This window comes from Saccopteryx leptura, chromosome 1, assembly GCF_036850995.1.
Source record: "Saccopteryx leptura isolate mSacLep1 chromosome 1, mSacLep1_pri_phased_curated, whole genome shotgun sequence".
Taxonomy (NCBI): Eukaryota; Metazoa; Chordata; class Mammalia; order Chiroptera; family Emballonuridae; genus Saccopteryx; species Saccopteryx leptura.
The window spans coordinates 295,758,307-295,782,862 of record NC_089503.1 but is presented as its reverse complement, the minus strand read 5'-3'; the positions used below and the strand labels follow the sequence as shown (position 1 = coordinate 295,782,862).

Here is a 24,556-nt window from a genome sequence, read left to right as displayed (position 1 = left end):
ATCCTACATAAGGGGCACGATTGTTTTCACTAAGGTAGTTCAAAGAACAGCCAAAAGGGGTAGAAAGCAGATTTGATGCTTTTGTATTTCCCATGAAGTCTGTGTCCATGCATGCAAAAGAAACTTGGGTTATTGAGTTTGAGTAATGGATATGTCATCCAATGTGTATTCATTTTTCCTTTTGTGAAATGAGATCCTCAAAGCTGATATCCTATTTTGTTGTGTTACAGTGATTTGTTAAAGTCATGCTAATAACAACAAAAAAGGTCCCATGTTAAAAAAAAAAAGGGCCCATGTTTTAAAGGGCATATTTCTTTAAACGTATAATTAGAAACGCATGTTAGCTGTTTTGAAAACCTTTTCCAATGTCTGTTAAAATGAATGTTTTTGAATCAGCAAGGTGTTAGATTAGAGAAACAGAGTGTTCTCGGCTGTCCCAGTCCTGAGCACACTGACAGCCTGGTAACGACATCCTGGAACAGAGTGCTGCTTCTGAGGACTGACCACTCTCACCACTCTCATGAGGGATATGTGGAAATGGACCATCCTAATGGTAGTTTTTACTTTGATTTTATTTGGGTTCAGAACTAGGGCAGTTACTGGTATGACATAAGATGAGTTAAATTGAGTTTAACCTTTTAAGCTACAGAAAAACATGGGGAATGATCTGGGGCAAATACCTTTTCTCTCCTCAGAAATTAGTCTAGGGCACAATACTGTCTCATAACTTCCCAATCAGCATTTCTGGGATAATGTCAGATTTTGGACAATTACAAAATACCAGACACAAATGTGCAAACCAGATTTCAATTTCTTCTCCACTGACATGAGATTTAAAACAGCCACAGGAACATTTCTAAGTCAGTGTCAATATGTAGTCGCAAATTATCAAAGAAAAGAAACAAATTGGAGTGCATGGGTGTGCAATTTTGTGTTCTGGCATCGGAGAGACAATGAAGTATTCACAACATACAAGCCAAATCATACAAATAAAATGGGACTTATGATCCCATCATTTTGAAAGAGTAGAATTTAGTTCTGACATCTTGCAGATTTGTGATATCCTGACTTTTGCTTCAACAGTCCTAAATAATACAAGTTTTAGAACATAAGTACAATTCTTTTTCTTTTCACAATGTCTCTAAGTGAAGGAATCTTGAGGAAAACTCAATTTTAACAAAAGAAAAACTATCTTAGACATATTATAAACATGGAAATACTAAAACTAACTGGGACACACACACACACAATGAGATCTCATGTTATTATCAAGAATTAAATGTGATGACCAATAACTATTCCTAATCAAACATTTCTTCCTGCCTTAGTCTAATTCAGCGGTTCTCAACCTGTGAGTCGCGACCCCAGCGGGGTCGTCTAAAGCCATCGGAAAATACATAATGCATATCAGGTATTTATATTCCGAATCATAACTGTAGCAAAATTACAGTTATGAAGTAGCCACAAAAATTATTTTTTAGTTTGGGGTCACCGCAACATGAGGAACTGTATTGCGGGGTCACAGCATTAGAAAGGTTGATAACCACTGGTCTAATTTAAACATAGTTTACTAAGAACAAAGGTTACCAAGGAAAAAGAGTATTATTACACCATTTAAAGAAATTGTACTCACTAAAGTTTATTTTTTAAACTTTTATTTATTGATTGATTTTAGAGAAAGAGCAAGGGGGGAGAAGGGGGGAGAGAAACATTAATTTCTTTAATAAGTTTCACTTATTTATGCATTCATCGGTTGACTCTTGTATGTCCCCTGACAAAGAATGGAATCTGCAACCTTGGTGTTATTGGAATAATGCTCTAACCAACTGAGTTATTGGCCAGGGCTCACACTAAAGTTTAACAAAGGAGAAACTGGAAAATGGTTGTATAGCCTATATGTAAGATCTAAAAACAAACAAAAGTTACAGTTCTCTGTTCTTACTAGGATAAAATGTATACCACTTCTGAAAGTAAGAGGTAAAGACATCCCTCTCATTTCTTGAGAATGTCTTATCTCAGAATCACCATGTTGATTTATAAACGGAACTGCCTGCCTCTCTTTGGCATATTTATACAACCAACACGAGTTATCTTTCCCTTAACAGAGAGTAGTCCTCCTGGGTAAGTTCACCAGACCAGTGTTATATTCGGGTAAGGCCTCCTTCCAGAGAATCCATATCCTAGATAATAAGCCCAGCATACTTCTCTCTCCAAGCTCTATTCCTAAAAACAACCCACTCCATTCCTAAGTAAACTTTTCTAAGTATAAACAATTTTTAAATACACTGGCCCAAGTTGTTATTTCAGGATGTATCCCTTGTTTTTGGAATATATACTGAAATGACAAATTCTTTAAAATTCTTTGGTCTACCCTAATGCTTTTAGGGCTCTCTGTCCCATAGCACAGACTGCTAACAGGAACCATATCAAAATTCTCTGCTCTTTGCTTTTTAAGTTCAAAACCTGCTTATGGAGGGATAAAGAAAACTATTTTTATTATTTGGTAGTAATATTTTCTGTATTAAATAATTGTCATGGAAATTGCTGTGCTTTGTAATTTTTCAGCTGTATTTTAATTATATAACAGTTTATTCCAAACATCTACATGATTAGAAAACTTAACTGAAAATTTTAAAATAGTTGCAACATTTCCCTATCTCTTAAACATAATTTTCTTGGTTCCATAAGATACTTATTATAAGACATCATAGGACCCTGGCTAGATAGCTTTGTTGGTTAGTGCCTCTGCTGGTTAGAGCACAGAGGTTTCTGGTTTGATCACTAGTTAGGGCACTTACGGGAACAGCTCGATGTTCCTCTGTCTCTCTCTCTCTCTCTCCTCATTCTTCTCTTTTTTTTTTTTCATTTTTCTGAAGCTGGAAACAGGGAGAGACAGTCAGACAGACTCCCGCATGCGCCCGACCGGGATCCACCCAGCACGCCCACCAGGGGCGACGCTCTGCCCACCAGGGGGCGATGCTCTGCCCATCCTGGGCATCGCCATGTTGCGACCAGAGCCACTCTAGCGCCTGAGGCAGAGGCCACAGAGCCATCCCCAGCACCCGGGCCATCTTTGCTCCAATGGAGCCTTGGCTGCGGGAGGGGAAGAGAGAGACAGAGAGGAAAGCGCGGCAGAGGGGTGGAGAAGCAAATGGGCGCTTCTCCTGTGTGCCCTGGCCGGGAATCGAACCCGGGTCCTCCGCCCGCTAGGCCGACGCTCTACCGCTGAGCCAACTGGCCAGGGCTTCCTCATTCTTCTCTTGATGAAATCAGTAAATAAAAATTAAAAACCACAAAAAAGACATTATATAACTAGAGAACTTAAGTACAGATATTTATTGGTATTATTAATGAAAATAAACTTCCAATTGCTCAAAAATGAGAACTATACATTTCTGAAATAAATCTCTATAAATCCCTAACAGTGTGGCAGATACTTTTAGATATTTTTACTCACCTTGACTGAATCCCCCAGTGATGCAATGAGATGCTGGTTCCTATCGCTATCTTATAGGATGAAAGGCAGCTTCAGAGAGGGCATTAACTCACAGGTATGCAGAGTTTGTAGGAATTTACTTAGTGCCAACCCTGACTGACAAGCAGAACCCTGGGCTTAACTCTTCTGATTACCTCATGATGTGTCACAAAAACACGGTCACTGCCTCACATAATACTCATTTCAGTGAGCTCTGAGACGGTGAATACAGTTCTTTTACCACTAGATGGCATTTTGAAAATATTTAAATTTCTTGATAAAAATGGTGAAAATTCATAGAAGGCAAAGGCTGTTAAAAGTTATTAAATGATAAGTCGTTCTTCAAATTAAGCTTTATCCTATAAACTAGATGTTCTAAGAATGCAGAGATGTATGGTTAAAAGGAATTTGCATATAGTAAACAGTTGAGTGATATAATCGCTCACATTTTTAAGAAATTACAAATGTTTTTTATATTAATAATTTTTAATAATTTCTAAAAAGTTCTAAGATCCCTACACATAACGGATTGCTAAAAAAAATGCATATGCACACATGTATACATTCTACAACTCCCAGAGAAACATTGAGTAACACTTTTTTCCCTTTTGTAAATATTTGTCCCTGAGAATTAGGAAAACAGCATATATTTAAAGTATAGAGAATACAGTGGTTTTTAACTGCTAGTCTGCGGATCGATCCGCCAGAAATTTCATGCTGGCCGGCAAAAGAATTAATTAACCACTCTGATGTTGTATGAAGATTATAGACCCAATGATCTAGGTTGAATTCACTTTTGCTCAGGGTGATTTCTGCCTTAGCGGTCTCTGAAATAATTCTGTTCTCACTGGTCCCCAAGCATAAAGAGGTTGAAAACCACTGGGATAGGATATACTTTGGTTAATCCTGTGATAAAATAAAAACATCATGTTTCTCTAGACATTTCTTTTCTGGAGCTGCTGAGTCAATTATAGTCTTAAGAGATGATTAAAATACACACACACACACACACACAACCACTGAACAGAGGAGAAAACCAACTTTTCAAACCATCGATATTTTATTTAATAAAAAGGACTGGGACATTTCTAGAGCTTATAGTATATTTGATATAAAAATAAGGAATTCTCCAAAATATGTACTACAAATACAAAGCTTATGGACTGAAGCTAGAAAGAAAATTTATTTTACATTTCAGTTACCCAAAACAACAGCTTATGGTCTCCTCCAACTGCACATAGAGGGAGAGTTCTATGCCAGGAAAGGCCAGATCCAATGGCTACAGAACCAACGAGGATGGGCTATAAAGTAAATGAAAATTAAAGAAGCTCAATAAATCATCAAAGTTAGTAAACAAAAACTACCCTTCAAAAATAAAAAATACATCAACACACTGTCTTTATTTATAACAGAATTAAACAATATGCTTCCGCGGAGGTGACATAGCATTATTTGTTTGTAGCTGGTTGGAATGAAGGCTACAAATAATCTGTGAGTAACAGGTGCAGCCTAAGTGAACCAAGCATGTGAAATTATTAATTTAAGTGAAGAAAAAAATAGAAGAAATAAACTGTTTTTTATATAAATATTGACAAAAAGTTTACTACTACTGGTGATTTAAAAATCAAAAACAGCCTTCTCTTTCCAATTTAAGCAGATAACAGATATTCATAAATATCTTTAGTTACATATTACAAATTTGGGGGCTGTAAGTAGAAAAGTAAAAAAACACAAATTTAAAAACAATTGCCATGAAACATCTCCACATTACCTGTGGGTGTCCTAAATGATGAATTTGAAACTGGCTTGCCATTTTTCCAGGATAACCAGTGGTTGCAAATAAGTGTTCACTAATTGTGGACCATCTAAGAAAAAAAAAGGGTAAAAATAAGTACAGTATCTTACAGATTACTATAAGTTTTTCTGAAACAGGTTATTTATTTATTTATTTATTTGCACTTTATAACCTTAAATTTGTTAATATGGCTTTAAAATTAGAGTGGGAATTCCAGGAAAGTTAACTATATATTCTCATTCTGTGAATATTTATTACGTGTTTATTGTGTGCCGCTTTGTTAAGTTCCAAAGTTACACAAGGTTAGCAGTTGTATTTTCACGACCAAAGGGCTGACAGTGCAGTAGAAAAGACAAACAAGACATCACACAGATATAAAGTATTTCACAGTATAACACACTAAAAAACACTGAATTTTCTTATTGACATTTGTTCTAATAGTGATAAACTCATGAGTTTAAATTCCTCAGGATAACAACAGCACTTAGAATATGTAGGCATTGGCCCTGGCGGGTTGGCTCAGCGGTAGAGCGTCGGCCTGGCATGCAGGGGACCCGGGTTCGATTCCCGGCCAGGGCACATAGGAGAGGCGCCCATTTGCTTCTCCACCCCACCCTCCTTCCTCTCTGTCTCTCTCTTCCCCTCCCGCAGCCAAGGCTCCATTGGAGCAAAGATGGCCCGGGCGCTGGGGATGGCTCCTTGGCCTCTGCCCCAGGCGCTAGAGTGGCTCTGGTCGCGGCAGAGCAACGCCCCGGAGGGGCAGAGCATCGCCTCCTGGTGGGCAGAGCGTCGCCCCTGGTGGGCGTGCTGGGTGGATCCCGGTCGGGCGCATGCGGGAGTCTGTCTGACTGTCTCTCCCCGTTTCCAGCTTCAGAAAAATACAAAAAAAAAAAAAAAAGAATATGTAGGCATTTAAACATTTAAGTTTCAAGGCATCCTAGACATTGGAATACAATAAATCAATGAATGCTACAAGTGCTATTAGAGCTCTGGTGCATGTCCAGCACTCTAGTAAGTAGAGGAGATATGAGAAGAAAAAAAGGATTCCTTGACAAGGAAAAAAGAATGTGTGGCAGATGTTATTGCTTGTCCAATAGCCATTCTGCCCCCTTTCCATGCTAACTGAATCCCAACTACATTCTGCAGAGCGTGTCCAGCCCCAAAGGATGAGACACATCTGGTTTAAGGCAATGACAGCAATTCCCAATGAAGAGGGAGTACTCTTCCTCCCCCCCTTGCTTTGGACAATGTGGGATGGATGATGATACGATGCCTGGTACTCTGGTAGCCATCTTGTGCCAGTGATGCAACAAGTCCAAAGCCTTGCCATTGAGGATGGCAGAGAAAAAGGTTTGAACTCTTGATGACATTGATGAGCTATTAGACCAATCCTGAGACAGCCTCCTTCAGACTGTTTGCTAAGTACCACAGTTCATGAATTTTTAAATGTTTATTTGTTCACATCTCTGAAATCAGGATGCATCTTACAATTGATGGCATTCTTCCATTTAGTTGAGTATATTTGTTTTTCTTAGGAGCACAGAAAGTGGCATCCCCAAGTTCTACAATTTTATTGGGAGTATCTGAGATTTGATGTAAGATAGCATATAATCAATGTTCTACTAGTCTCTGTTATAAGTTCTCCTATTACTTGAAGCTGAAAGGACCCTGAAGACTAGATTATCCAATGGAATATTATGCAAAAATAAATGAAGAAAAACCAAGGTAGACAAGTCTATATTAATTTAAGTGAAAAAAAGAGCAAGTTGCAGATAAATATCTAACATGTTCTCATTTAGCACAAAAATGAAGTTTCTATGTGTAAATATTTGGTCCACCTACATTTTATATCTTGAATCAGTACAAACAACAAGGAAGCATATGCTCCGACTGTGGGGGTGTTATTTGTATAGTGGCAACATGTTTTGTGTGTTTTATAATATTTTTTAAAAAACCACTGAAAAATCACTCCCTTGACTAAACCAAAAGATAAAAGCAAAAACTTAGGAAAACAACATAGCCATTTATAAAGCTATGATAGAAAAAAGACAACCACCAAACACACAAACAAACACATACACAAACAAACAAAAACCCAGAACAAAGGAGAGGACTGGTGAAGTGTTCCAGGTGGTGGCACAGCAAGAACAAAGTAACCAGACTCAAGAATTAAATCATAACGCCAACAAGAATGGTACAGTACCTAAATGTGCAGGCTCGGTCCATGTGGACAGGTCTCTTAACTTGAGGGTAACTAAAAGATAATATTTTGGATTTTAGGAATTATGTGCCAGTCTCAAGGAGAACTTAAATTAAGGTTTAAAAGTTATTTTCTTTTTAAACGATACAATGTCCAATATACTTAAACTGTGACAAAATTTCAAATAAGCATTGGATTAAAACAGATGAAATATGATAATGATATAAGCACGACACAATTATTACAAAACCCCATCACTCAACAGGGTCAGTGTTTTTCTTCTTCTTTTTCATGTAAGTAAACAATGCTCAGATCGCAGGTTTCGTCCTCTGCATTGCTCTTTCTGGGTTATATTCAAAGTAAACCTGCAGAGCACAGGATGCCCATCTGTATTATCTAAGAACCTAAAGCTCGGGCCCTTCTACAGGAGAGACTTACATTTTGGTCGACAGTGAGGGCCAGCTATACAAAAACGGCTCAGTGGATCCTTTAAAAATAGTGACTAATTTTCTGGTAAGCAATAAAGGTACTAAAAAAATACCTGGATCGAGTAATATCCCAAATTAACCAATCATTCCCTGCAACAGCTCCAATTTTGAAGGTGTTTTTTAAGCACCAGTGTGCTGACATTAGTGGCATCTGTTCTGATTCAAGAGACAAAATAGCCTGTTGGGCCAGAAGATCATAAAATCGGATTGTTCCATTCTTTTCTGCAACCATCAGCTGTAAGACAGAAAAATAAAGAAAATTCAACTACCCTAATTCACCAAATTTGAGAAGTAGGCAGAGGATTCAATTTATACAGTAAAATTCAAGTATTTGCAGATATTATAAATGAAAGACGAAGTGCAAAGGAAGTAAGAAAGACTATGTAAAACTCTTTACCAAATATATGTTTTAAGAAACCTTACAGAAAATTGGCAAAAGAAAGACTCAAGAAAATTTGGTACAGTCTTAAGTGATATATGGTCACCAGAAATAAATCAGTCTAAGGATTCATTTTGGGAAAAAGTCCTTAAGTTATATTGTCCAGAAAGAATAGATAAGTGTGTATCTAGCAAGAGAGATATTGATGTGTTACATATTCTATTTTTTTTTTTGTGTGTGTGTGTGACAGAGACAGAGGGAGACAGAGAGAGCAACAGATAGGGACAGCCAAACAGGAAGGGAGAGAGATGAGAAGCATCAATTCTTTGTTGCAGCACCTTAGTTGTTCATTGATTGCTTTCTCATATGTGCCTTGACCTTGGAGGGGGTCTATAGCAGAACAAGTGACCTGTTGCTCAAGCCAGCAACCTGGGGCTCAAGCTAGCGACCATGGGGTCATGTCTATGATCCCACGCTCAAGCCAGCCAACACCGCACTCACGCTGGTAAGCTCGCACTCAAGCCCACACTCAAGCCGGCGACCTCGGGGTTTCCAACCTGGGTCCTCTGCGACCCAGTCTGATGCTCTATCCACTGTGCCACTGCCTGGTCAGGCTGTGTTACATATTCTCATGCAACGTAAGTTTGTATCCAGATAGAAGGCAGCATGGCATGCTTAAAGAGCACAGACTGACTTGGGGAGTAAGGCTATACCTTCCACTTAAAAGCTGACTTGACCAAGTTATAAGGCTTTGATTGGTGGAACACTAGACAGCACTCATTATGCTTGGGGACCACTTTGCATAGTGAAGTTACTAACAAAAAGCACAAAGATGTGGCACTAAATAGACCATGTAGGACACTCATTTACAGCATGAGAGCAAAAATGGGGAGAGCAGCACTTTATTTGAATTTGTCTGGAAACATGCACATTAGCTGACTCAAATTTTTTGCTCCTATGCACGTGTCTGTGACGTGGAAGTGCCATGAGTACTGATTCTGAAGTTACATATAAGTTTCACTGAGTGGAAAAATTTATAAATATGGAATCCATGAATGTTATAGGTCAACTCTATACACACATGTATATGCAAAATACTATGCTAATTTGACAGACGACAAAGGTAAAAGAAATAATCATAGATCTTAAAACCTTCCATCTAGAGAAAAGAATTGTGAAAAAAAATCGGACCATAAGTGAAGGCAAAATACCCTGGGATACAAAAGGAGGAATTATTTACAATATGGTTCGTCTTTGGTATTATGGGATTATTAATAAAAAAGGTAGAATTTAAAACTATTCAAGAATCAGCAGAATGTTTAAATACTAATACTAATGACAATAACATGAGCTCAATGACAAAGACACAACAAAAACAAGCACAGCACTGAGCCTTACATGCCTTGCCTAGTTTAATTCTCAACTGCTTGCAAGGAAATCGTTATCATTAATCCTGTTTTCAGAGAGAGACAGGTTCAGAATGATTCAAATAACTTGTTGAGGCTGCACTGCTAGCCTATGGCAGAGCCTCATTTGAACTCAGGCCTTGAACCTAGGTCTGTCTAACTACAGAGCACACGTGTTCCTAACTACAAGGCTAGGTTGGTCAGTGGTCTGCTGTACTATACATATTTGAGGGTGGGGAATGACTGGAAAGGGAGGAGACCAAGGAAGACTAACCAGGACCTAGTAAAAATATTTGAGATTTTGAATCTGACTCAAAATCTTGAGGATTTCAGGGATAACTTAGACTGTGGAAGGGCCAAGTCTACCCAGGCCCAGTCCCAAACTAGGAAGGGCAGGCAATAAAGCATGGTGGGTTAAGTGTGCAACTTCTCTATCCAAATTGTCTGGGTGGCTAGTAGGTTCCAGCTCTGCCCTTTGGAGCTACATGATTTTGAGCAAATAACCATGTTGTGCCTCAGGTCCTCATTAGTACAAATAGGGCTAATAACAATACTTACTTCATAGACTCTTGAAGAACAGTTATGAGTTCACATATGTGAAGTACTTAGAACTGTTTTGGCACACAGTTGGCACTAAAAAAACATGAGCTATTATTATAGGTTGAAGTCAGATTGAAAACAGTTGTACTAAAAATTTTCTTTATTTACTATCTCTAAAACTGAGCTCAATTGTGATATTTTTGTTGTTATTGTTAAGAGAGCAGATAGATTTAAAAAGTTAAATTTGGGAACTGGTGGATCTAAAAATCTTACAGAGGAATTTTTCCTTTAGGACTTCTCAGAACCATAAACAGTGATAAGCACTGAATTTTCATGGGGGGAATATCTAAAGTAGCACAGAACCAGACTGAGGTCAAACCTGTGGCTGTGACTTTGGGCAAATTACTTAAAAACCTTCTCATATTTCAGTTTTCTTATCTATAAAATAGAAGAATATTACCAAATTCAGAGTGCCTTGTGAGAATTACATGACAGAACACATGTGCAGTACTCAGCATAGCTCCTGGCACTGAGAAAGCATTTAGTAATTGTTGATCGTCACACCTCATTTCATTTAGTGGCTCCCTAACCCCTTTTCTCTTTGGGTCAGAGACTGAAATGTCTCCAATCCCAATTCTCTAATCTCATGACATCCTAAATTCTTGGTTCTGTTATAACTTCCTGCTGAAGTCCTAGCTCCAACTGTGGTTTATTGGAATTAAAAGCTTAGTTTCTGGAGATCTTTCAACTTTTGTGTCTTTTTACTATTAAATGCTAGCATTTGCTTTGTGCTTTCCAGATTATATGACTCTGTTATATCCCATATGATTTTCATAAGAATTCTGAGATAGATAATCATGGACCCATCCCTCTCTCTCTCTCTTCTCTTGCTGCCTCCTTTTCATCAAGACCAAGCACAACAGGACAAAAACTCCAGGCTTGAGTTGATATGGCGGACCACTAGATTGCATTAGCAGTGATGATAATGTCAAAATGACAAGTAGCTAAAATGGATTGCATGATTATTATGTGACAGGTTCTCTTTTAAGGATTTTAGAAATGTTCACTCATTTCATCTTCATAAGCTTCCATTTTCTGAGCAAGAAAGTGAAAGCAGTGACTGAGAGAGCTAGTAACTTGCCAGAGATCACGCAGCTAGTCAGTGGTGAACTGGGATCTGACTCCAGGCAGTTAACTCAAGTTCATAGTCTTTCTATTTATTCATTTTTTTTTAGCGAGGGGGAGAGAGACAAGAGAGAGGGAGACAAAGAGAAAGAGAGAGAGAGAAGGGAGAGAAAGGGGAAGAGCAGGAAGCATCAACTCCCATATGTGCCTTGACCAGGCAGGCCTAGGGTTTTGAACTGGTGACCTCAGCATTCCTGGTTGACGCTTTATCCACTGAGCCACCACAGGTCAGCCAGTCTCGGGTTCATCCTCTTAATCACTTCTGTGTCATCTTTCTGTATTTCAGGTTTTTGAGTTTAGTAGTGACATGATGAAACTGGTATTTTAAGCTTAGTTTAACTAAAGTAGGCAAGAAGAATCAAACAGTGGAGACTTTAGAAACAAGCTAAGGAGCTAAGGGTTACTCTTGAGACCAGAAAGGTGAAGAATGCACCTTTATTATGGAGAGAAATGTATTCTAGTGACAGTGAAGGAAAAATTAAAGGACCTAAAAACGTTTGTGTTAAAGGGAAGGAAAGATATCAAAGGTCACTTGAGGATTTTGAGTTTACATGATTTGGGGCAGGGGATTCCAAACATTCTGAAGTCATGGAAACAGTAAGAAAAAAAAAGAGATAAGCTAGGGTGGAATTTTAATGATATACCGGTATATATATGAGGAAAAAACACTAACTTAAAGCATATAGATGAAATGGATGTAATAACCACAAATTAGGCATTAAAATATGTTTTCAGATAGAAGTTGTAATAAATTCTCTCATTTCTCATCTAGGTCAGTTTTTAAAAAGTAGCCCGTTTTATTTATACATGGGAATATGAACATTTTGGTAGAATCACTAATTATGCTTCATGGAGACTTACTTCTGCAAGGGAGAAATCTAGGTATAAAATTTAGAACATGAATTCATAAATTATATATGGAAACAATCTTTACATATGTAAAATGAGTCAATTAGAAAATTTCACTCATGTACATACAGAGTATAATTCTAGTTCTGAAAGATACAATACGTCTGAAATAAGTGTTCATGAGATCCCAGGACACAGGAAACACATTAAATAGTCTGGGGCATCTCAGCTCAGAATTACCTCTTCTCTGAAGGCTGTGAACAGATATGATTAATCCTTCTTTATGCCATCATGCTGCTTCCTAGATTTTATGATTCCAACCCTTAAAATCTGTGTTGCTGTATGTACATATATTTCTTCCTTGTAAGTCAGTGTATAACTTAAGGGTAAGACTTTATTCATTCCTTTAGCCTCTATTACAATAAAGGGTAGGTGATAACCACCCCTTGCAACAATTAACAAATACATGGTGAAAGAAGGGTTGGCAGAGGAGAATGAAAAAGAGAAGATACAGGGAAAGATGCTCAAGAGGACCAGAGTAATGCACCTTTAAAGACTAAGTGAACGGGTTTCAAGACAGAAGTGAGTAATAGTGTAAAAAGTTGCTATGAGATTAAGAATGGAAAAGCCCACTGGATTTGTTAGAAATACCATTGATGACTTCTAAGAGAGTAGTGGAGACTGAGTGAGATTATAGGGCTAGACCAAGAACTTGGAAATGAGAAACAGAAATCAAAGGTTCAAAATATAGAAAGAAAGGTGTGAAGAAGATAGACAAATTAAATGGGGAAATGAAAGATTGTAATGGTTAAGAGTAAGAACTATGGAGCAGGCTGCTTGGATTCAAATGCCAATTCTTCCAGTTAGGAGCTGTGTGACTTTGCCAAGTAACTTAATTTCTCTAAGCTTTGGTTTCCTTATCTGCAATATGAGGCTCTCATTAAGGTGCCTATATCTTAAGGCTGCCATGAGGACTAAATGAGCTGCTAACATACATGAAATGCTGACAATGGGCCAAACATATGTAAGTATATGTTTGCTATGATCAGTCAAGCTTGCCTTTTTGTGCAAGTATGAGGAAAGAAAAGATTCAATGGAAAAGTATGAATACTTTAGAGCAGGGGTCGGGAAACTTTTTGGCTGAGAGAGCCATGAACGCCACATATTTTAAAATGCAATTCCGTGAGAGCTATACAATGACCCATGTATATTACACATTATCCAATAAAAATTTGATGTTGTCCCGGAGGACAGCTGTGATTGGCTCCAGCCACCCGCAACCATGAACATGAGTGGTAGGAAATGAATGGATTGTAATACATGAGAATGTTTTATATTTTTAATGTTTTTTTTTATTAAAGATTTGTGTGTGAGCCAGATGCAGCCATCAAAAGAGCTACATCTGGCTCACGAGCCTTAGGTTCCCGACCCCTGCTTTAGAGCAATGAATGCAGAATGCTTACGGAACTGACATCAGCTTGAAACAACTGAAGGATTAACTTTAAGAAGATGAACATGGTAATGTCTTAGATATTACAGAAAGATAAAATAGAGCAGTGATTTTCAACCTTTTTACACCTGGAGATGGGCGAAAATAGAATTATTTGGGGGAATGCTAAGGCAGAAATCTATCTGAGCATAAGCAAATTTGACTAAGATCAATGGATCTGTAATCTTCATACAACACCTGAGTGGTTAACTCTTTCGCAGACCAGCATGAAATTTCTCGTAGACTGGTCCATGCTCCGGTAGTTGAAAGATACTGAATAAAGCGATGTCCAAGAAAAAATAATAGTGAAAGAGAGAACTCTTGTTGAATGGCTCCTATCTTCTCAATGAAAGGAGTTAAGGTAGGAAAGCTGTACTTTGTATAGGAATTGAATATCATTACAGTTACTGTATGTCAAATTTCCCGTATGCCTCTGATGCTTTCTGTTATACATTGCTTACAAGCATGGATTTAAATTTAATTTTTTTTTTAAACAAATATTGCTACTAGATAGTCTGGGCATCAGTTTTTAGACTTCAATTTATCAGAAAAAAGTGCACTCTGAATAAATGCCACTTACAGGTGATGCCTGTGAAATAAAAACTTAATGATACAAAGCTTTTAAGGCAGATTTGTAAAGTAAATATATTTATGACAATTAGAATCTCTGGGATGAAAAAAAATCATTGATTTTTCTCCTCCTTGTGTGCGTGTAGTACACATGTACATATCTTTTCAGCTTGATAAAAGAAAGCTAAGTTATAAATAACAACCTTAAAAGTTTCCTCAGGATGCCAGCACACACTCATTCCAGGGGAATTAAGAACAAAATGAGATGTCTGCATTCCCTCCAAGTTCCAAATCCTAAGAAAAGAAAAGAAGTATAATTTTAAATATTTTTGATATATCACTACACAAAAAAAATAAAATTTCCATGAGTTTATTCAAAGCTATTAACTAAAGATTATACAGGAGACATTTGTACTTAAAATGTATCTTTTAAAGACAATTATAACATAATTATAATTATTTTAGAAATGGTGAAAGTAGTATATAAAGAATTTAACTTCTACCCTACTTTATCTTGGGAAACCAGTCATATACATTTTTTCTTTAATAAATACGGTAACAACTATAACTAAATTATTCATATCCTCCTTATTTTGTGGGCAGGAGCATAAACTAATTAGGTTGCATTCCTACATCTGTAGTCATTTCAATTAACAATTTCTACCAACCATGCCCACCCCCAAGCACATGCCCCACTCCCCTGGGCTCCCATTTTCAAACTAACATATAAAGAAGCTAGTACGAGGTGATGTGAATTTAGCATAATAAGTAATTTTGCAATTGTTGCTTATTCCTTCTGCCTCTGGGCTTCCATTTCAGGGACTAATTCCTATCATATGTTTTTTGATTTGGCTTACTTCCCCAGTTCTTCCTCAAGGTAGTCTGATTGACAGCTACCACATTAAAGTGAACTGAAGGAAAATATATCTGGTTCCTCCCATACTCCTCTGTAACTAATGTGGCTTTCTATCTCAATTTCTTTCCCATCCTGAGTGGAGATCAAGAGTCAGAAATCTCTCTTTGTTGTATGAAGGGTTATCCCCTAATCAGATGGGTAATTTTCCAGCTCATTCCTCACACTTAGCCCCTACTATATCTCAATGGTTCTGAGTGTGGCACAGTTAGCATGGCAGGAGACAAAGTTAGTGGGTGTTTGGCAAAGTGCCCACAGAATTCTGGTCCTTAAGAACTGAATTCATTCATTAGAATGTCTTGGACTTTTTTTTCTAGGTTTTATAGTTCATACCTCATTAGGAATGGTAATAATTTTTTTCTTTATTTTTTAACTTTTTAAAAAATTAATTTAATAAGGTGACATTGATCAATCAGGGTACATAGGTTCAGAGAAAACATCTCCAGGTTATTTTGACATTTGATTGTGTTGCATACCCATCACCCAAAGTCATATAGTCTTCCATCACCTTCTATCTGGTTTTCTTTGTGCCCCTCCTCTCCCTTCACCCCTTCCCTCCACCCCCCTCTGTAACCACCACACTCTTGTCCATGTCCCTCAGACTCATTTTTATGTCCCACCTATGTATGGAATCATATAGTTCTTAGTTTTTTTCTGATTTACTTATTTCACTCAGTATAATGTTATCAAGGTCCATTCATTTTGTAAATGATCTGGTCATCATTTCTTATGGCTGAGTAGTATTCCATAGTATATATGTACCACTTCTTCTTTATCCAATCCTCTATTAAAGGGCTTTTTGGTTGTTTCCATGTCTTGGCCACTGTGAACAATGCTGCAATGAACATGGGGCTGCATGTGTCTTTACATACCAGTGTTTTTGAGTTTTGGGGGTATATACCCAGTAGAGGGATTGCTGGGTCATATTGTAGTTCCGTTTTTAATTTTTTGAGGAACCACCATACTTTCTTTCATAATGGTTGTACTACTTTACATTCCCACCAACAGTGGATGAGGGTTCCTTTTTCTTCACAGCCTCTCCAACACTTGTTATTACCTGTCTTGTTGATAATAGCTAATCTAACAGGTGTGAGGTAGTATCTCATTGTAGTTTTGATATGCATTTCTCTAATAGCTAATGAAGATGAGCATCTTTTCATATGTCTGTTGGCCATTTGTATTTCTTCCTGGGAGAAGTGTCTGTTAATGTCCTCTTCCCATTTTTTTATTGGATTGATGCTTGTTTGTTGTTGAGTTTTATGAGTTCTTTGTGTTTTTTGGGTATTAGGCATTATCTGTGCTGTTGATTGAAACTATCATCTCCCATTTAGTTTGCTGTCTGTTTATTTTGTTGTCAGTTTCTCTTGCTGTGCAAAAAGCTCCTTAGTCTGATATAGTCCCATTCATTTATTTTTGCCTTCACTTCCCTTGCCTTTGGAGTCAAATTCATAAAGTGCTCTTTGTAACCAAGGTCTATGAGTTTAGTACCTATGTTTTCTTCTATGTAATTTGTTGTTTCAGGTCTTATACTTAGGTCTTTGACCCATTTTGAATTAATTTTGGTAAAAGGGGACAAACTGTAGTCAAGTTTCATTCTTTTGCATGTGGCTCTCCAGTTTTCCCAGCACTATTTGTTGAAGAGGCTTTCTTTTCTCCATTGTGTGTTATTGGCCCTTTTATCAAAAATTATTTGACCATATACATGTGGTTTTATTTCTGGGCTTTCTATTCTGTTCCATTCGTCTGAGTGTCTATTTTCCTGCCAATACCATCCTGTTTTGATTATCGTGGCTCTATAATGTAATTTAAAGTCAGATATTATAATGTCCCCAGTTTCGTTCTTTTTCCTTAGGATTACTCTGGCTATTCAGGGTTTTTTATAGTTCCATATAAACCTAATGATTTTTTGAGGAACAATAACAATTTTAACAAAATTAAAGAATTTATCTTTAGCCTGACCAGGTGGTGGCACAGTGGATAGTGTCGGACTGGTATGCAGACGACCCAGGTTCAAATCTGCGAGGTCGCCGGCTTGAACAGGGCTCATCCAGCTAGAGCACTGGTTCACCAGCTTGAGCGTGGGGTCGCTGGCTTTAGCGTGGGATCAGACATGACCTCATGATTGCTGACTTGAGCCCAAAGGTCTTTGGCTTAAAGCTCAAGGTTGCTGACTTGAGCAAGGGGTCACTCACTCTGCTGAAGCCCCCCTGTCAAGGCACATATGAGAAAGCAATCAATGAACAACTAAGGTGCCACAATGAAGAACTGATGCTTCCATCTCCCTTCCTGTCTGTCTGTCCCTATCTGTCCCTCTTCTGTCTCTGTAAAAAAAACAAAAGAAAAAAAAGAATTTATCTTTAAAGTCTAGGCAAAAACTTATTTCAATGAAAGTAGACATTTATTGAACAATGCTACTATTCTGTATCAATCAGTATTAATCTAAATATTTTTTCTTCCTTGAAGAAGTTATAGGGTCTTCAATCATGAAATATTATAGTAACATATAAACTAATGTAAATGTCTTTCAAAATGATTATTTGTTTAGATAATTTAGAAGCATATTCTTTTCTCTTGCCAAATCAACACTTTTCATCTGTATGTACTATAAAACATAGAGAATTACACTTTATTTGAGGAGGTAAATTAAATTTACCAAGAGTTTATGCAATTGTGTTTCATTCCCCACAATGAAGTTTATTAATTATGGCAACTTACTATTTCTTTCTTCTCCATTGTCTTATGTATAATAATGGGCTGGGCTAGCATGTATTTTACCACAGTTGAAATAGGAATTTGTCTTGCAAATTCAGTGAGTCCTGTTAGGGAATGGTTTAAAGGCTCCATTCTTTCAATTTTAATTCTAATATGTATTTGATTTTTGTTTGCAATTATATAAATTAAATACATATTGGAATATTTTCATGGTTTCTTTCCTTTTCAAATGAAAGAAACCGAAGATGTAGAAAAATATGGATAAAGATATTCTATAAAAACAGGTCAATTAAGAAAGTGTATTCCTGTCCAATGAACCAATTTAAAAAAATGATTTTCTTGGAATGACACTAGTTAACATGATAATATAGGTTTCAGGTGCCCAATTCAACACACATTTGTACACTGTACTGTGTGTTCATCCCTCATGGTCAAGTCTTCATCCATTAGTATTTATCCCCCTACAGCCTCCTCTCCTCCCTCTCCTCACCCTGGCTGAAACAATTTTTTTCCATTGTATTTTATTCTGAACAGAACCTGACACTTTTAAAATAAAAACTGACTTAAAAATGAGGAGTGTGATCAAGATTATTTATAGATTGAATAAAAATAGTTTATGATTTATAATTATATGCCTATTAAATAATTCTCATTGGTTGCATAATCCAAATACCAACTATGCAAAATATAACAAACTGGGCTGAAATAAGTTATCATAACTAAATTCACTACAGATGGTACACTTTAAGTGTTAAGTCATATTTCCTTTTTAGATTCCATATTTCAGCTCTTCTCAAATCCTCATTTTTGTGTCTTTTCTACATGGCTCATCTAGTTAATATTAGTTCCACCAGATAAAGTCACATTTATAGAATATTTTTTTATATAATAAAAATACACAAATCTTAAACATAAAGCTCAAAGAAAACACACTAAAAGAAAACAGTACCCAATTTAAGAAAGACTATTTCCAGTCTGGCCTGTGGTTGCACAGTAGATAAACCTTTGGCCTGGAATGCCGAAGTTGCTGGTTTGAAATCCTGGGCTTGCCTGGTCAAGGCATATTCAACAAGCAAGCAATGAACAACTAACATGAAGCAACTATAGGTTGATACTTCTCATTCCATGCTCCCCTCTCTCCTGTCTCTGTAAAATCAATAAATAAAGTATTAAAAAAAAAAAGACTATTTCAGCACTCCAAAAGTCATCTTGTGCTTCCTTCTTGTCATACTTCTTTGCCCTCTCATAAAGGTACCCAACTATCCTGACTTCTAACACTATTAATTTTGCCTGTTTTGAATATCAAAAATGGGATCAGCCTGACCTGTGGTGGCACAGTGGATAAAGTGTTGACCTGGAACGCTGAGGTCGCTGATTCAAAACCCTGGGCTTGCCTGGTCAGGGCACATATGGGAGTTGATGCTTCTTGCTCCTCCCCACTAATCTCTCTCTCTCTAAAAATGAATATATAAAATCTAAAAGAAGGAAAAAAACTTTAAAAAAAAATGGGATCATATGGTATATATATTTGCTTGGTCTGGCATCTTTCACTCATCATTAGATTCTGTAAAATTTATCAACATTGGTGCAAGTTGTTGTATTTTGTTAATTCTCATTGTTCTTTGTAGTATTCCATTAAGTAAACTGCAACGTATTCACCGATACTAGTGCTGATAAACATTTAAGTTGTTTCCAATTTTTGGTCATTACCAAAACAAAGCCTCTATAAACTTCTTGCATGTCTTTTAGTGACCATAGATACCCACACACCTACTTCCCCCTACACTTACATACAAACACACACACACACAGACCCCCACCCATCTGCTGGTTATGTACTCAGGCATGGAATTGCTGGATAGTAGCTTACAAATACATTCAACTTTAGCAGGTATTGTTAATAGGTTTCCAAATTGGCTGTATCTCCTTTTTCTTTTTTTCCCTTTTTTCTCTCGTATTTCTTTTAAATTACCAACTGAAAAACTCTAAACTTCCTCTAACACATTTTCTGACAAAAAAACAATCTTAAAAAATAAAATATCTGAATGGCAAAAGGTACAGCTTTTTAACTGGTCTTATTTGTAAGGTAGATTTCTCAAATCATCTGTTTTTTCTTGTATTTTTTGTCATTTTCATGTGTCCATAAATAGATAAATTTGCATCAGTTTTAAATGTAGTGAACACAATATTTATACAGTAGAATATCTCTTAACTGACCTTCTGAAACTCTCCCTTTGTTCCTCTGTAGTTGATGACAACTAACTAAAGGTATGTACTGTATCTAAATTTAAAAACAATTCTTAAATTAGGCATGTGAGACAGTTAAAAAAGATTAAGCAATAAATATTATAAAAATCTAGATATATTTAAACTAGGACTACTTAGCGAGTGTTTTCATTGTAGACACTGCATTATATTACAGGTGTAGGTCATGCAAAAAAGAGGTCCCCAACACTAATCAATGGACATGTAACTTAAGAAAAAAGAAAGCCTTGGGCTCATGTAAAAAGGTTGGCAAATGGCAAGTTGACAAGTTTTCATATGTATAATATGTTGTAGATGAAAATAAGGTAGGTAGACATTCCTTTAAATGATCTCCTGAGTTTACTACTTTTTGCTTATCTAAAGAACTATGGTTTAGACCACGAAAGATAGTTTTCACTGAAATGAGAAAAAAAGTCTATAAATTTGGATATTCACATTTTTATATTTCTAAATTTATTGTTAATCTATTAGTTTATAATAAATAAAATTATCTAAAAGCTAATTATAACCACAGAAACATAATTTTCAGAAAAGTGATAAATCATAGAAAATCTGTTAGGGTTCATAGCCTAGTTAATATACATAAGGAAACATATGGAAAGACCATTTATAAAAGTAGAAAAACATAACTATAAATTTAAAACAAGTTTGATCAAAAATCAGGATCTATATGAAAGATATATGTCTTAAATGTTTGCAAAGAAAATTTCAAAGTAAAAGCTTTTGAGGTAAAGTCAATCTGCTGACATATTAAGAAGCCACTAATATAGACTGAATCAAAGGCCATCCCTCTTCAAGTAAGTAAAACAAAAGTATTTACCCAATCTGACTATAATTATAACAAATATCTCCAACCACTCCCAATTTTGTAGTCCTAAATAGAACTCTTAGATATAGCTGTATGTATGGATGTAGAGCTATACAGATCTAAGATTATGAATTCTAATTACTTTGCTTTTGGTAGTTCATTGTTAAAATTATTTGGTAGTTTATTGTTAAATTATTTCAGGCTGAGTGCTTTTCAGCAGAACATTAAGTATTCCTACCATATATTATTTAAATGTAGTTGTTCCATTTAGTTAAAAAAAAGATCCCATAAACTGGTTGTTGGCATATTAAGGATATCCTAGGTATTCTCAAGGGCCTTTTAAAGTGAAAATTAGTAGAGGAAGATATTGTTCCCTCTGAGCATTCAAAAGGAAACTTCCTGGGTAATACTCTGTTCTTTCATTTGTTTGTTCTCTATTTTTAATTGGCAGCTCACTGTGTGTTATGGAGTTCACTATATAAAGAAATTTCTGCTACCAAATGTTTTTGACAAAACAGACAAAGAAGGAATGGATGACATTAAATGATACATCTGTATCCATTTGGCCTTCTGTAACGGGTAAAGCAAAAAATATAAACCACAATTTAAAAGACATGGCTGGATCATATTAATCACTGTATTAATTAAATATGACAGCAAGAACTATAGTAATATGGAGATGTAGTTATAAGGATGAGAAGGCACTTTACAATGTTAGTGGGTGTAGGAAAGGGACCTCCAGCATTTATAGACAACAAACATATTTTCCACTAAATTTGTGATAGCAAAATGAAGACTGTCCCCTCTTATTTCCAAATAATCTGTAAATTATTCATCATGTTATGGATGATTCAAAAAAGGAACAGACATGTTGCATTTCTTTATTAAGTGAACAAACAATTAGAAGAAAAGTGAAACAAATTACAAAATAATTAAGTGTTAAAAATCTGGCTTTAAATGCAAAAGGAGTTCAGAGGTTGGGGACCACATAATTGAAAACATCAGTCTAGAGATTAGATGGATATGGCAGGTTAGAGTGGTGAATAAATCAACTTTATCAGCCTGTGGCTTAGACTACGAAGAACTTTGGTAGCTAGGCAAAAAGTCTTATTAGTGGAGGCAACAAAATGGCATAATAGTATAAAATCAGTTTTGTAAAGAGTGCCTTAAGTATGTGAGTGTTTGAAATATATTCAGAGTTAAGATTAGATTAATTCTGCTTTTCAAAAATACTCCAAACTACTAACCAAATAATATTAATGTACCAGTTGGTATTCATAATAAAAGAAATAGATTTCCAGAAATTTCACTGATTTGAGATTAAAAAGAATTATAAGGGTAACAATGAGAGATAATTGCATATGTTTATATTACTCTTCAATAATTTAAAATAATGAGTCAAAAATACAATCAATAATCAGAGGCTGTGCGTGTTTTGGAGGGGAAAGGAAGAGCCCGTCCTTTTCTGTTTTAAACACATCAGTAAACCAATTATGCCATAGAAAATATAATATCCTACAGTATATCTTCATGCAGTCTTGGAGAGCTTAAAAAACTTACAGCTTACATGTTGCTTCATTTGTTTTCTTGAAATTATAAACAAATTCAGCAGCAACTACAAGTTTATCATCACAGATGTGAAAAGCTACCTGAGGCCACCCCAGAGAATTAACAACATCTTGTTTAACTTATATAAACAGATTTAAAAAAATTTTTTTTAATAACTAACTTTTCCTTCCTTCCTTCCTTCCTTCCTCCCTCCCTCCCTCCCTCCCTCCCTCCCTCTCCTCCTTCCTTCCTTCCTTCCTTCCTTCCTTCCTTCCTTCCTTCCTTCCTTCCTTCCTTCCTTCCTTCCTTCCTTCCTTCCTTCCTTCCTTCCTTCCTTCCTTCCTTCCTTCCTTCCTTCCTTCCTTCCTTCCTTCCTTCCTTCCTTCCTTCCTTCCTTCCTTCCTTCCTTCCTTCCTTCCTTCCTTCCTTCCTTCCTTCCTTCCTTCCTTCCTTCCTTCCTTCCTTCCTTCCTTCCTTCCTTCCTTCCTTCCTTCCTTCCTTCCTTCCTTCCTTCCTTCCTTCCTTCCTTCCTGACCTTGGGTTCAAGCTGGTGGGCTTTTGCTCAAACCAGATGAGCCCGCGCTCAAGCTGGTGACCTCGGGGTCTCAAACCTGGGTCCTCTGCATCCTAGTCCGACGCTCTATCCACTGTGCCACCGCCTGGTCAGGCTAAAATTTTTATTTTTTGATTATAGTTTACATTTAACATCACCACTTTGTATTAGTTTCAGGTGTACAGTGTAGTGGTTAGATAATCATAAACTTTACACAGTGTTCCCCCCAATATTTCCAGTACCCACCTTACACCATAAATATCATTACCACATTACTGACTATATTCCCTATGCTGAACTTGACATCCTTGTGACTATTTTGTAACTACCGATTTGTACTTCTTAATCCTTCACCTTTTTCAACCAGTCTCCCTTCTCCAATCCCCAGTGGCAACCATCAATCTTCTGTATCTATGAGTCAAATAGATTTTTGAAAAAAAGAAACGGGAACTTTTGTCACATTTAAAAATAAACCTCAAAGTTAAAAAAGAAATTACATCAAAATTAATATCCTCAACTTAAAAAAAAAAGAAACATCATATGGTAGTTTTCAAACAGATCATATGTAATGGTTTCATCTTCAAGGAATTCAAAGTAAAAGGACTTTTCCTTTAAACATAAAAACATAAACCTTAATACAAACACCAGTAATACTACCCAGGAAATATTAGCATTTCATTATTACTTTTTTTTTTTTTTTTTTACGGAGACAGAGAGAGAGTCAGAGAGAGAGATAGATAGGGACAGACAGACAGGAAAGGAGAGAGATGAGAAGCATCAATCATCAGTTTTCCCTTGCGACACCTTAGTTGTTCATTGATTGCTTTCTCATGTGCCTTGACCATGGGCCTTCAGCAGACTGAGTAACCCCTTGCTCAAGCCAGCGACCTTGGCTCCAAGCTGGTGAGCTTTGCTCAAACCAGATGAGCCCACGCTCAAGCTGGCGACCTCGGGGTCTCGAACCTGGGTCCTCTGCATCCCAGTCCGACGCTCTATCCACTGCACCACCGCCTGGTCAGGCAGCATTTCATTATTTCTTTTTTTTTTTTTTTTTCTGAAGCTGGAAACGGGGAGAGACAGCCAGACAGACTCCCGCAGGCCCCCGACCGGGATCTACCCGGCACGCCCACCAGGGGCGATGCTCTGCCCCTCCGCCCCTCCGGGGAGTCGCTCTGCCGGGACTAGAGCCACTCCAGCGCCTGGGGCAGAGGCCAAGGAGCCATCCCCAGTGCCTGGGCCATCCCTGCTCCAATGGAGCCTTGGCTGCGGGAGGGGAAGAGAGGGACAGAGAGGAAGGAGGGGAGGGGGGTAGAGAAGTAAATGGGTGCCTCTCCCATGTGCCCTGGCCAGGAATCGAACCCAGGTCCCCCGCACGCCAGGC

At 37.0% G+C, this 24,556-nt stretch overlaps 1 protein-coding gene across 1 annotated transcript in view; it reads right to left on the bottom strand.

Annotated features, from left to right (window-relative positions):
• Positions 1-4,531: 4,531 nt before the first annotated feature.
• Positions 4,532-24,556, bottom strand: part of NUP37 (nucleoporin 37) — a 48,696-nt gene continuing 28,671 nt past the window's right edge. The window contains exons 6-10 of the mRNA XM_066361213.1: positions 14,580-14,670; positions 8,012-8,193; positions 7,474-7,524; positions 5,247-5,340; positions 4,532-4,776 (exon numbers count right to left, since the gene is read on the bottom strand). Coding sequence (XP_066217310.1) covers positions 4,663-4,776; positions 5,247-5,340; positions 7,474-7,524; positions 8,012-8,193; positions 14,580-14,670 — 532 coding nt within the window. The 3' untranslated portion in view covers positions 4,532-4,662. The remainder of the gene's footprint in view (positions 4,777-5,246; positions 5,341-7,473; positions 7,525-8,011; positions 8,194-14,579; positions 14,671-24,556) is intronic.